The sequence below is a fragment of the Scyliorhinus torazame genome, chromosome 21 (genome assembly GCF_047496885.1).
Source record: "Scyliorhinus torazame isolate Kashiwa2021f chromosome 21, sScyTor2.1, whole genome shotgun sequence".
NCBI lineage: Eukaryota > Metazoa > Chordata > Chondrichthyes > Carcharhiniformes > Scyliorhinidae > Scyliorhinus > Scyliorhinus torazame.
Genome location: NC_092727.1, coordinates 115,539,644 through 115,552,228, shown reverse-complemented (window position 1 = coordinate 115,552,228; position 12,585 = coordinate 115,539,644). Strand labels below are relative to the sequence as shown.

General features: G+C 46.3%; 2 protein-coding genes across 2 annotated transcripts; one reads left to right on the top strand and one right to left on the bottom strand.

Annotated features, from left to right (window-relative positions):
* Positions 1-1,120, bottom strand: LOC140398540 (heat shock protein beta-11-like). Its single transcript, XM_072487326.1, has one exon. The coding sequence runs from the start codon at positions 850-852 to the stop codon at positions 193-195; it is 660 nt and encodes a 219-aa protein (XP_072343427.1). The 5' UTR covers positions 853-1,120; the 3' UTR covers positions 1-192.
* A 399-nt stretch (positions 1,121-1,519) lies between these two features.
* LOC140398539 (heat shock protein 30C-like) lies at positions 1,520-2,691 on the top strand. The gene has a single exon (XM_072487325.1). The coding sequence runs from the start codon at positions 1,788-1,790 to the stop codon at positions 2,445-2,447; it is 660 nt and encodes a 219-aa protein (XP_072343426.1). The 5' UTR covers positions 1,520-1,787; the 3' UTR covers positions 2,448-2,691.
* The last annotated feature ends 9,894 nt before the right edge of the window (positions 2,692-12,585 follow it).

Here is a 12,585-nt window from a genome sequence, read left to right as displayed (position 1 = left end):
TTTCATTCAGACGTATTTATTATTCCAATTTACATATACATAGAACTACTCCATATCAACGCTGATAACAGCACAGTACCAAAATAAAAGATGAAAGTAATTTTAGCATTATGCCCTCATGTCAGGGTCACGAAACTCATTTCTGTCTATAAACAATTCTTACTTCTTACAAAAGTTTACTGTAAATGAGTTTTAATTGTCCATTTTTTCATCCGCCTCATTTCTCTTCTCATCTTTCCCACTCTCCTGTCTCTGTGCCTCTTGGTCAGGATTTAGCCGGGGAGTGGTTGTTGTGTCACAGGTGATGGTGACGGGCACAGTTCGTTCATTCCCGGCTGGCAGTGCCAGGCGTTGGGCTTGAACCTTTAACCGACCGTCTTGTGACAAACAGCAGTTAAGAGCTTCAGCATCGACATCGTCTGGCAGCTGAAATTCTCTCCTGAACTCTTCATATTTGTAGCTGTAAGAGCCGCTGCCATCATCGCTTTTCTTCTCGTGTTTTCCTGTCACCAGCACTTTTCTTCCAAGTACTTTCACCGTCAGTTCTTCTGGGGAGAATCGCTGCACATCCAGGGACAGAGAAAATCCATCTCCATCCTTGTCCCCTGATTGTCTTTTACCTTCTTCATTATCATCAGGTCTGTTGTCCTGATTGTTTGGCTTCTCCTCCCAAAATTCTTTTGCCAGCTCCCCAAGAACTCTATCCATGAAGTTCATGCTCTTTCTTGCTTCTTCCACCTGATTCCACATGTTGCATTCCAGCGGCTGACAGCCCCTGTGTGGAACAGGCCACAGTGTGCACACAGGCTGCTGGCACAGACGTGAAGGGGGGAAAGCGCGACAGCTCAGCATTGTCTCTGCCTCTTCTCTCACTTCTCTCAAAGCCACTGATGTGAACCGCCCGTCTTCAGTCTCTGATCTGCTGCAGCGCTCAGAACACACGCCTTATATATTCTACTGCCAGAAATCCAGACCCTTCCAGAATGAACTCAACTTTGCTGGGTTCATGACACGTGAGTTGAAACTAAATGACATCTCGTCTCATCCGTGATTGAAAGGAGAATGACTCGACTCAGTGACACCCACTGGAGCCAATCCAGAGATTTCCGGAATGTTCTCAGCCAGGGACAGCGCAGATGGGAGGAGCAATGTTAATGAGTGACAGCTAGCAGCAGGCAGTGTGAGCAGCAATGTGAGAGTCTTTATCAACCGGGTGTGTTTAACAGAATGGAATATAAACTGATATCGAGAGAATGAGGGATCAGTCTTTGTCTTTCTAGTTATGCTCTTGTCATTGATTTTCAACATGTTGACGCGATATTGAGCAGACTGAGAAGGAGTGAAATTCAAACCAGTTTGGTTTACCTTCAGTGAGGTTCTGATTATATCCCAGAGAGGCATTTGTATATCCAGAATCTCTCAGCTCCCTGTTGATAAAGACTCTCACATTGCTCTCACACTGCCTGCTGCTCGGCTGTCACTCATTAACATTGCTCCTCCCATCTGTGCTGTCCCTGGCTGAGAACATTCCGGAAATCTCTGGATTGGCTCCAGTGGGTGTCACTGAGTCGAGTCATTCTCCTTTCAATCACGGATGAGATGAGACGCCATATATTGTCAACTCACGTGTCATGAACCCAGCAAAGTTGAGTTCATTCTGGAAGGGTCTGGATTTCTGGCAGTAGAATATATAAGGCGTGTGTTCTGAGCGCTGCAGCAGATCAGAGACTGAAGACGGGCGGTTCACATCAGTGGCTTTGAGAGAAGTGAGAGAAGAGGCAGAGACAATGCTGAGCTGTCGCGCTTTCCCCCCTCCACGTCTGTGCCAGCAGCCTGTGTGCACACTGTGGCCTGTTCCACACAGCGTCTGTCAGCCGCTGGAATGCAACATGTGGAATCAGGTGGAAGAAGCAAGAAAGAGCATGAACTTCATGGATAGAGTTCTTGGGGAGCTGGCAAAAGAATTTCTGGTGGAAAAACCAAGAAATCAGGACAACAGACCTGATGATGATGAAGAAGGTAAAAGACAATCAGGGGTCAAGGACGGTGATGGATTTTCTCTGTCCCTGGACGTGCAGCGATTCTCCCCAGAAGAACTGACGGTGAAAGTACTTGGAAGAAAAGTGCTGGTGACAGGAAAACACGAGAAGAAAAGCGATGATGGCAGCGGCTCTTACAGCTACAAATATGAAGAGTTCGGGAGAGAATTTAAGCTGCCAGACGATGTCGATGCTGAAGCTCTTAACTGCTGTTTGTCACAGGACGGTCGGTTAAAGGTTCAAGCCCCACGCCTGGCATTGCCAGCCGGGCATGAACGAACTGTGCCCATCACCATCACCTGTGACACAACAACCACTCCCCGGCTAAATCCTGACCAAGAGGCACAGAGACAGGAGAGTGGGAAAGATGAGAAGAGAAATGAGGTGGATGGAAAAATTGACAATTAAAACTCAGTTACAGTGAACTTTAGTGAGATGTAAATATAGTACAACGTGGAACTGCATTTCTGAGACTTTGGTACGATGCTAAAAATGATATCTTGTTTTCTTCTTGTCTGTATTGAAATTTTCTCTGTGCCTTCATTTGCATTCATGTCAAGTATTCATATAAATAAATTAGAATAAACATGTTGAAATTGTGATAGCTATGAATCAACTTTTTCACACATTAAAAAGAAAGTTTAAAAAAAAATTTAGTGTGCCCAATTCATTTTTTCCAATTAAGGGGCAATTTAGCGTGGCCAATCCACCTACCCTGCACATCTTTGGGTTGTCGGGGAGAAACCCATGCAGACATGGGAAGAATGTGCAAACTCCACATGGACAGTGACCCAGAACCGGGATCGAACCTGGGACCTCGGTGGCGTGAGGCAGCAGTGCTATCCACTGTGTCACCGTGCTGCCTGGTAAAAAGAAAGTTGTGTATAATGCAACGACTAGGCACTTACTTCAATTTACACTCAGTATAGACACTCATTTTTATGTGATGCAGCGCAAGGCAGGGAAAATAGATGTAAAAATCCGCCTCAAACTGAACTAAAGCCTGTTTACAACATTGATATCTGGAATGAGTGGGTTGTCTTATGATAAGGGCAGCACGGTAGCATTGTGGATAGCGCAATTGCTTCACAGCTCCAGGGTCCCAGGTTCGATTCCGGCTTGGGTCACTGTCTGTGCGGAGTCTGCACATCCTCCCCGTGTGTGCGTGGGTTTCCTCCGGGTGCTCCGGTTTCCTCCCACAGTCCAAAGATGTGTAGGGTAGGTGGATTGGCCATGATAAATTGCCCTTAGTGTCCAAAATTGCCCTTAGTGTTGGGTGGGGTTACTGGGTTATGGGGATCGGGGGGAGGTGTTGACCTTGAGTGGGGTGCTCTTTCCAAGAGCCGGTGCAGACTCGATGGGCCGAATGGCCTCCTTCTGCACTGTAAATTCTATGATAATATGTCAGAAAGGTTGGATCTGTTTCCACTAGAGTTCAGAAGGTGAGGGGTGACTTGATTGAAGTATGTAAGATCCTGAACAGTATTGACAAGGTGGACATGGAAATGATGTTTCCTTTTGTGGGTGAGGCCACAACTAGGGGGCACTGTTTTAAAATTAGGTGTCGCCCTTTTAGGATGCAGATGAGGACAATTTCTTTCTCTCAGAATGTTGTGTGACTTTGGAACTCTCTGCCTCAGAGGGTAGGCGGAGGTGGGACTCACTGTATTTTTTTCAGGCGGAGTTAGATAGGTTCTTGTTGGGCCAAGGAATCAAAGGTTAGCGGAGGTAGATGGGGAATGTGGATCTCAACACATACAGATCAGCCATGATCTTATTGAACGTGCGGAGAAGGCTCGAGGGGCCGAATGGCCTACTCCTGCTCCTACTTCGTACTTTCGTATGCTCGGAACATATCAAAACATTTTACTGACCTATATCAATCCAAATTTTTGCTTCTTTTTAAATGGCAATATTATTTTTAAAAACGGAAGAGTTAAAAAATGAACCTCCTGTGCACTTTAAATAAAACTGTTTTGATGATACATTTCGATATGAGATTTGCAAAGTGGAAAATTATTAATAAATGACTAACAAATGTGGAATCAGGCCCCTCGCAAGTAGCTATTCAGTCTATTATGCCAGTGACAACTCTTTGAAAGAGCTGCCCAATCACCCCCAACTCCATTCTCTTCACCGCATGCTCCGTAAATGATTTATTTTCAAATATATCAAAATCACTTTGGAACATTGCCCATTATTCTCCAGTTCTACAATCTCCTATTAAAACTTGAGTGGCTGGATTATCCGTGCTGATGTGGGGCAGGATTTGTGGACTTCTGCAACAGCAAAACCGCACCTGGACCGATTCAGCGACTATTAAGGGGCTGGACCAGTGCAACGTGGAAGACAATCGATTCCAATGCGAAACAGTGCCGGATTCTCCGGATTCGCGATTGACACTCAGGAGGCCAACAAGCTGCAGCCACCTATACACACCACTCCCCTCACACACAGTCCCAGCCAAGAAGATTGCGCTGGAGTGCACCCATCTGGCTGATGGGTCGGCTGGGGCCAGAGGCCACCTAGGAGGAACCTCCATACGATCCGTGGTCCTAAGTTCACAGAGGGCAGTCAGTGGCATGCGCAGCTGCATGGCTGCCTTGCAGGCTGCGGCAATGATGTTCCGTGCGCGTCAACCTCGACCCCACAGCCCACCTCCTGGCCACACCTCCGCTACTCCCCCCAGCCCTGGCAGAAGCCCCCTGACCAGCAGCACAACTGTCAGAAAACTATGGCGATGTTGGACACGTTCCATACCCTCTCTCTCGCCCTCAGAGAGATTTTCACGATTCTTAAAAGCATAAGTGAACCTCAGTGCTGGGAATTCGGCCTATCGGAGGCGAGAATCACGGAGGTCCCGGAGAATACCGGGGTCGGGCCCGCTAATGATACGGCAAGGGCGTTTACTGTACGTGCATTCTGGAATGCATTGACGTCGCTGACCAGGCGACGGAGAATTACGATTTGGTCAATCGGCACCCACCGTGATTTTGGCTTCGGAACCGATTCTCCGCCCATTCGCGCTTCCCGTTTCCAGTGTCGGTCGACGGAGAATCCCGCCCTGGGTGCTTTGTACAGTGGAGAAAGCACATTAGTCATTTATGGTCACTACATCCGGGGAAAGACTACCATCCCATCTGAGGCGTTGCTGACTGAGCTGGGGGGGGGGGGGGGGGGAGGGGGGGGGGGGGTGCGGCCACTGTATTTATAAGTGCGACGGGGTAGATATCGTTAAAAAAAGGGGATACGTAAAGAAACTTTGCACTCTACTCGAGACATTCAAATATTTTGGAGATGTAGAGACTGTGGAAGGGCAACAGAAACAAAGACAACAATGTTGGAGGTCACCTCGATCCGAGCCGTAAATGAGGACTGGATATATTTCCCTTTTGAAATTATTTTGAAACTATTAAGGGAATTAACGAGATGGATTTGGAGTGCTGTGCAGAACCGGAGTGCACTCTTCCAAAATAAAGAAATCACCACCTCAGCTGATTTACTGGTTAGTTAGTAACATATGAAACACTGCCCCCTACTGGAAGTATAATCAATAGGTCAGCAAGTACTGTACAGTATTCCTGAGCTTGTATCAAACTGGGCAGCACATGCAACATACTATAATGGTCAAATGCAGCTGCCTAAGTGACAACAAGGCTAATAGCACTCACCATGATCTCTGTGAAAATGCCACAACATCAGGCAGCTCAATGGGGAAATTGAAAAGTTTCTGTGTGCCGTGAACTTTGGAAAAACAGCATCTCGGTCTGGTTCCACATTCAATTACATCCACTGGGAAGTGTGAGGTTACCTACACTTGCACAGTACATCCAAATTAAACTCATCATGAGGATTTAAGCCATTTCGTTACAGTGCTAAGAATCTTTTTTTCAGCAGCTTAGAACCATAGAATCCCAACAGTGCAGAACGAGGCCATTCAGCCCATCGAGTCTGCACCGACCCTCGGAGAGAGCACCCTACCCAGACCCACTCCCCATCCCCGTAACCCTGCTTAACCGGCACATCCCTGGACACTAATGGGCAATTTATATCATGGCCAACCCACCCAACCTGCACATCTGTGGACAACCACCCAAGGCTTTATTTGGACCCAGGTCCCTGGAGCTGTGAGGCTAATCATGGTGCTACCATGCTGCCAAACTGGTCAAGCATTAATTTCTACGAATCAACCTTTCTGGTATCGGTGAGCGTTTTGGGCTGATTTTCCCTTTGTGAAACACCATGGATCCTCCATCGGCGTCGGTACTTAGCCTCAGGAACGGAGAATCCAGCCCCGAATTATTTTTTTGACGGGAGGGTCTGGTACAATTGTAATGTTCAAAACAATTGTCAGAAAAAAAGTGTTCCAGACAAGCCCCTCCTCCTTACAATGCCACTGAGTTAGCACATTCCAGAATTGTGCCACCTTCTCATTGGCTGTAGTGGTGGTGATGCTGTGTTACAGATTACTCGGAGAATCTCAGTTCCTGTAGCAACATGCACCTTTTAACCTGCGTGGTGTAGTCTGGAGCTATGGATACGTGATGGGAGAGGTTCCAACTTCCTTACCATCACACGGCTAACCAGGAATCTCTGCCATTTGTTATGTCTGTCATTGGCGTGTGTTGGAAAGACTTGCAAGCTACTATTCACTGTTTGGTTGTGTTATGAATGTACCTTCCTTGACTGTCAAGTCCTGTGGTGGGACTCGAACGCCGGCAGTGTTAGTTCCTCCTTAATGCAAAGCTGAGGTTTTATAATAATGCTGTAAGGGTGTGGGCTTCTCACTGTAGAATGTATAAAACATGAGTTCTGGATGTTCAGAGACTGAAGACAGGGAGGTTTCAGCAGTCAAGGCTTTCTGGGCACTGGTAAGAGTTATGAAAGGCAAAGAAAAATGCTGAGCGGTCGCATTTCCCAATCCTGACGCCTACACCAGCATCCTGAGTACAGACAGACTTTAACCAATTTTAGTACAACACACAGAAGCAGGTAAGCAAAATACAGTGCATGCTGGAATTTGAAGCAAGAACAGAGAATGCTGGAAAATCTCAACAGGTCTGGCAGCATCTGTAAGGAGGGAAAACAGGGTTAATGTTTTCGACGCAGAAAAAGTGGTGGAAATGGAGAACAGAATGGGCAGGTCTTAGAGAAGGACTGTTCAGACCTGATGGGTGGCACGGTAGCACAGTGGTTGCTTCACAGCTCCAGGGTCCCGGGTTCGATTCCCGGCTTGGGTCACTGTCTGTGCAGAGTCTGCATGTTCTCCCTGTGTCTGCGTGGGTTTCCTCCCGCAGTCCAAAGATGCTCAGGTTAGGTAGATTGGCCACGATCAATTGCCCATGGAGTCCAAAGAAAAAGGTTGGGGTTATGGGGATAGGGTGCAGGTAGGTAAGGTTCTCTTTCCAGGGGCCGGTGCAGACTCGATGGGCCAAATGGCCTCCTTCTGCACTGTAGATTCTATGACGTTAATGAAGAAACTAAAAAACAATCAGGGAACAAGGATGAAGATGGATTTTCTCTGCCCCTGGATGTGCAGCGATACTCCCCGGAAGAACTGAAGGTGAAAGTACTTGGAGGAAAAGTGTTGGTGACTGGAAGCTGCAATATGAAAAGCCATTATGGCTATAAATATGAAGAGTCCAGGAGAGGATTTCAGCTTCCAGAAGGTGTCGATGCCGAAGCTCTTAACTGCTGTTTGTCACAGGACGATTGGTCAAAGGTTCAAACCCCATGACTGGCACTGCCAGCCGGGAATGAACGGGCCATCCCTATTGATATCACCTCTGATACAACATTACTGCCCAATCAGAAGTTGGCACATAGAAGTAGGGACTGAATGACTGCAATGTTAAAGTTAATGAGAGGAATGGGAGGAATAGAATGGGACAATTTGAAGTGATCAAGTCGACACATGTTTCCGATACCCACAGTTTAATCTGGACAAATGTTGCGTAAAAACCTCAATATGTGTGAGTGACAAAGAGATTGAATTTGATATTCCTAGTAATTTGCTTCATTGTTCTTCTTCTTGGAACTTTATATTTGCAGTAAATTTCTTCTCAAATACTGACACAAGGGGCAAAACAGAACAGGTAAATAACAGGAGAGAGAAAGATACAAACATGTTTTAACTTGAATTTAGATATGGAGTGACTTAATGTCGTAAAACATCCCAAGGCACTTTCCAGGAGTATTATCAAACAAAATTTGTTTTCAGGAGAAAATGGCCAATAGGTTGGTCGTAGATGGAGATTTTATTTCACGGGAACTTCATTGCAGTGTTAATGTAAGCCGACTTGTGACAATAATAAAGATTATTTTTATTAGTATTTTCAAGTAGAAGAGAGAGATGGAGAGACAGAGAGAGTTTGGGAAGGAAATTCCAGACATTAGTTCCCAAAATCAGGGATTCACAGAAAGCTTGGACTGGAGGAGCACAGAGTTGTGGGATTGGAGGAGCTACAGAGATAGGAAGGGACAAGACCATAGAGAGATTTGAAAAAAAGATTGAAGCTTTGCTGAACTAGGAACCAATAAAGGTCAATAAAGGAATCAAGTGTGTTGCAATCATTATATTGCCAAATATTGCAACCACAGAATAGTTTTACGCTGGGCCCCCATCTTCTTATTTGATGTGCAACAAGAATTAGATTCTTTCAAATAAGTAAGTTCATAGGAAGGGGAGCCCTTCGAGCTCACTCTGCCATTCAATAAGATCATGGATGATCAAATTGTGGCCTTAATCCCATTTACCCGCCAGCCACCCCCAACCTCAGCACACCCCAATATCCTTGACTCCCTTGTTGATCAAAAGTCCATCGAACACAGTCTTGAATATATTCAATGACCCAGCCTCCACTGCTCTCTGAGGAAGAGAATTCCAAAGATTAATGATCCTCTGAGAGAAGAAATTCCTCCTCATTACTCTTAAATGGGGGAGCCCTTATTTTTATATTGTGACCCCTCTTCCCAGATTCCTCCACGAGGGGAAATGTCCCTTCTGAATCTTACATCTTTCAATCAGATCACACTCATGCTTCTAAACTCCAATTGGTATAGGCTCAGTCTGCTGAACCTTCCCTTAGGGGACATCCCTTCATCCCAATAATCAGCCTCATGAATCTTCTTTGAACTGCTTCCAATGCAAGGTTACCCCTCCTTGGGGGGAGGGGCAGTTAGCTCAGTTGGCTCGAAGGCTGGTTCATGATGTGGAGAAATGCCACCAAAACAGGTTCAATTCTCGTGCTGGCCAAGGTTATTCATGAAGGTCCCGCCTTCTCGACCGTGCTCATCACAGTCACAGTCTGAGGATTCAGGGTAAACCATTTCGGACCGAGATGAGGAGACATTTCTTCACCCAAAGTGTGGTGAGCCTGTGGAATTCATTACCAAGGGAAGTAGTTATGCTAAAACATTGAATATATTCACGAGGCGGCTGGATATAGCACTTGGGGAGAATGGGATCAAAGGCTATGGGGAGAAGGCAGGATTAGGCTATTGAGTTGGATGATCAACCATGATCATGATAAATGGAGGAGCAGGCTCGAAGGGCCAAAAGGCCTCCTCCTGCTCCTGTTTTCTATGCATCTATGAATCGTCTGAGCTGTGGTGACCCGCAGGTTAAATCACCACGAAGGGAAACACAGCGGCACAGGGGTTAGCACTGCTGCCTACGGCACTGAGGATCTGGGTTCGATCCTGGCCCCGGGTCACTGTCTGTGTGGAGTTTGCTCATTGTCTCAATGTCTGCGCGGGTTTGACCCAGATTGGGTGGATTGGCCACGCTAAATTGTCCCTTAATTGGAAAAAAAATTAGGTACTCTAAATTTATATTAAAACATTTTTTTTTTAAATCACCATGAGTCAGCTCTCTCTCAAAGGGGAGAGCAGCTGATGGTCCTATGGGTCTGTGGTGGCATTTTACTTTAAAGAATTTACACCCCTCCTTAAGTATGGTGAGAAAAATCGTACACAGTGCTCTAGGTGCAGTCATTCAATGTGCCTGGGAAATGTGTTGACCCTCTGGATTTATGTGCATTTTATAATATTGGCAAAATCAAATTATATCCATCAAGTACCAAATTAGAGCGTACGTATTAGCTTTAAACTTTTAAGTTGTTCTATGTGCCAAGAGGGAACATGAAATGTTTGTAGACATTAATGTAAAATAAAGTTGCAGTTCCTGTCTTTGGTTTTGCACATCTCGTGTGTCAACCTTTGCTCCACAGAAATGGCTCATGTTTTTTTTCACACAGTGGTTTTACATTCAGTAAGGGGCTGCTATAGGAGGTGGTCAGAATGCTCACCAAACATCAGATGAGACTTGAACTATCAGCTGCTAGAGGGACTTAAGGTGGACTACAGATCACAGGAGAATAGTCAAAACAGAAAATGCTGTTTCAGGAAGGCAGGGGCTCCATGTCCGCTCCAAAAGTTATGAACACCGCCTTGCGTATCCATTAACACGATAAAATCATTCATTCTGCATTGCTTCTGCAACATCACTTTAAAGATATCGGTTCTTTACAACAAACTGTCAGCCCCAAGATGTTGAAACCACTTTAAGAATGTGATGATGATTTCCCTTCCAGGTCATCAAGCGAGCTGTATTAAAGCTCAAAATACTCTGTATTTAAAAAAAAATCTTTTTATTCTTCTCACTTTCAACATTTTCAGCAAATAAACAAAAGAAAAACACACAAGAAACAAATACAATAACAACCCCCCCCCTAAAAAAAGCAACCCCCTGAATATACAGGCATGAACATCCGCTTGTGCGTGCCAAGTAAAAAATTAACAGTCAATCAGTAAACAGTGCAATCAAAACAACAATAACCCCAACCCAATCCCCCCCCCCTTCCACCTCCTTAATATTCGATTGGAACCAGCTCTCGGAAATACACGATAAACAGTCCCCATGAATTGTACTACCCCTCCTTCATCCCCCTCAGCTCAAACTTCACCTTCTCAATAGTCAGAAATTCAAATAGCCCCCCCGCCAAGCCGGGACACAAGGCGGAGACGCTGACCTCCACCCCAACAGGACCCGCCTCCGGGCAAACAAAGAGGCGAAGGGTGAAACATCTTCCCTGCAACCGCCTACAGCTCGGGCCTGTCCGACCCCCCGAAAATGGCTTCTAGGGGCCCTGGTTCCAAGTTTGCGTGTACTACCCCGAGATGACAATGAAATCCTCCCTCCAGTGATTCTCCAGCTTCGGATGGACTAAAACATATGCACATGGTGTGCAGGCTCCTCCCACAATGCTCACATGCGCCCTCCACTCCCTCAAAGAGTTGGCTCATCCTCGCCCTTGTGAGGTGCGCCTTACACATGACCTTCAGCTGTATTAGCCCCAACCTCACACACGAGGTTGAGGCGTTCACACTCCAGAGCACGTCACACCACAAACCATCTTCTATAACCTCCCCCACCTCTTCCTCCCACTTGGCTTTAATCCCCTCCAGGGGCACCCTGTCCTCCCCCAAAATCCTCCCGGAGATCGGCAACACTATTCTCCATTCCCCCTGCCGTCAACACCTCTTCCAACAACAAGAGGGTTGGCGCTATCAGGAAGCTCTGAACCTCCTTTCCAGCAAAGTCTCAGAGCTGCACTTACCTAAACCTTTTCCGTTGCCCCAGTTCATATTTCTCACCCAACTCTTCCAGCCTCGCAAAACGTGTGCCCTGATCCCCCTCTCCTCCCAGCTCCGAAACCTCCCGTCCGGTCTCCCGGCTCAAACCTGAAAAAAATGATAGAAGGTAGCGGGCTAATTGGCTCCTGAGCAAATATGCATGATGCTTCGCTGACTCATTGGACTAAAACGCTTTGCATAGGTGTGGGGTGTGGAGCAGAGAGAGAATGACATGAGATCCCACTCTTTAAAGTGTAGAAAGAAATTGGTTATTTACAGTCATAGTGGAGCAGTGTGTACCATATGCAAGATACACTGCAGCAACTCACCAATGCTCCTTCCACAACGGTGATCTACATCACCTCGAAGGACAAGGGCAGCAGATAAATGAGAACACCATCACCACCTGCAAGTTCCCCATCATAGAAAACAGGAGTAGGCCATTCAGCCCCTCAAGTCTGCTTCACCATCCAATGTGATCATGGCTGATCCTCTTCTCAATGCCATACTCCTGCTCTCTCCCCATACCTGTAGATGCCTTTAACATATAGAAATCTTTCTATTTTCTTCTTGAGATATATTCAGTGACTTGGCCTCCACAGCCTATTCTGGGAGAGAATTCCACAGATTCTCCACCTTCTGAGGGAACGAGTTTCTCCTCATCTTAGTCCGAAATGACCTACCTCCTATCCTGAGACTGTGACCCTTTGTTCTAGCACCCCCCACCCACCCACCCACCCAGCCAGGAGAAACATCATCCCTGCATCCAGTCTGTCAGAGCTTTATACTTTTCAGTGAGATCCCTCCACATTCTTCTGGACTCTAGTGAATACAGACCCGGTCAACGCAATCTCTTCTCATACGACAATCTGCCATTCAGGAATCAATCTGGTGAACCTTCGCTGCACTC

Excerpts from the sequence above, each read along its gene's own strand:
- LOC140398540 (XM_072487326.1), bottom strand. The coding sequence starts at position 852 with ATGCTGAGCTGTCGCGCTTTCCCCCCTTCACGTCTGTGCCAGCAGCCT.
- LOC140398539 (XM_072487325.1), top strand. The coding sequence starts at position 1,788 with ATGCTGAGCTGTCGCGCTTTCCCCCCTCCACGTCTGTGCCAGCAGCCT.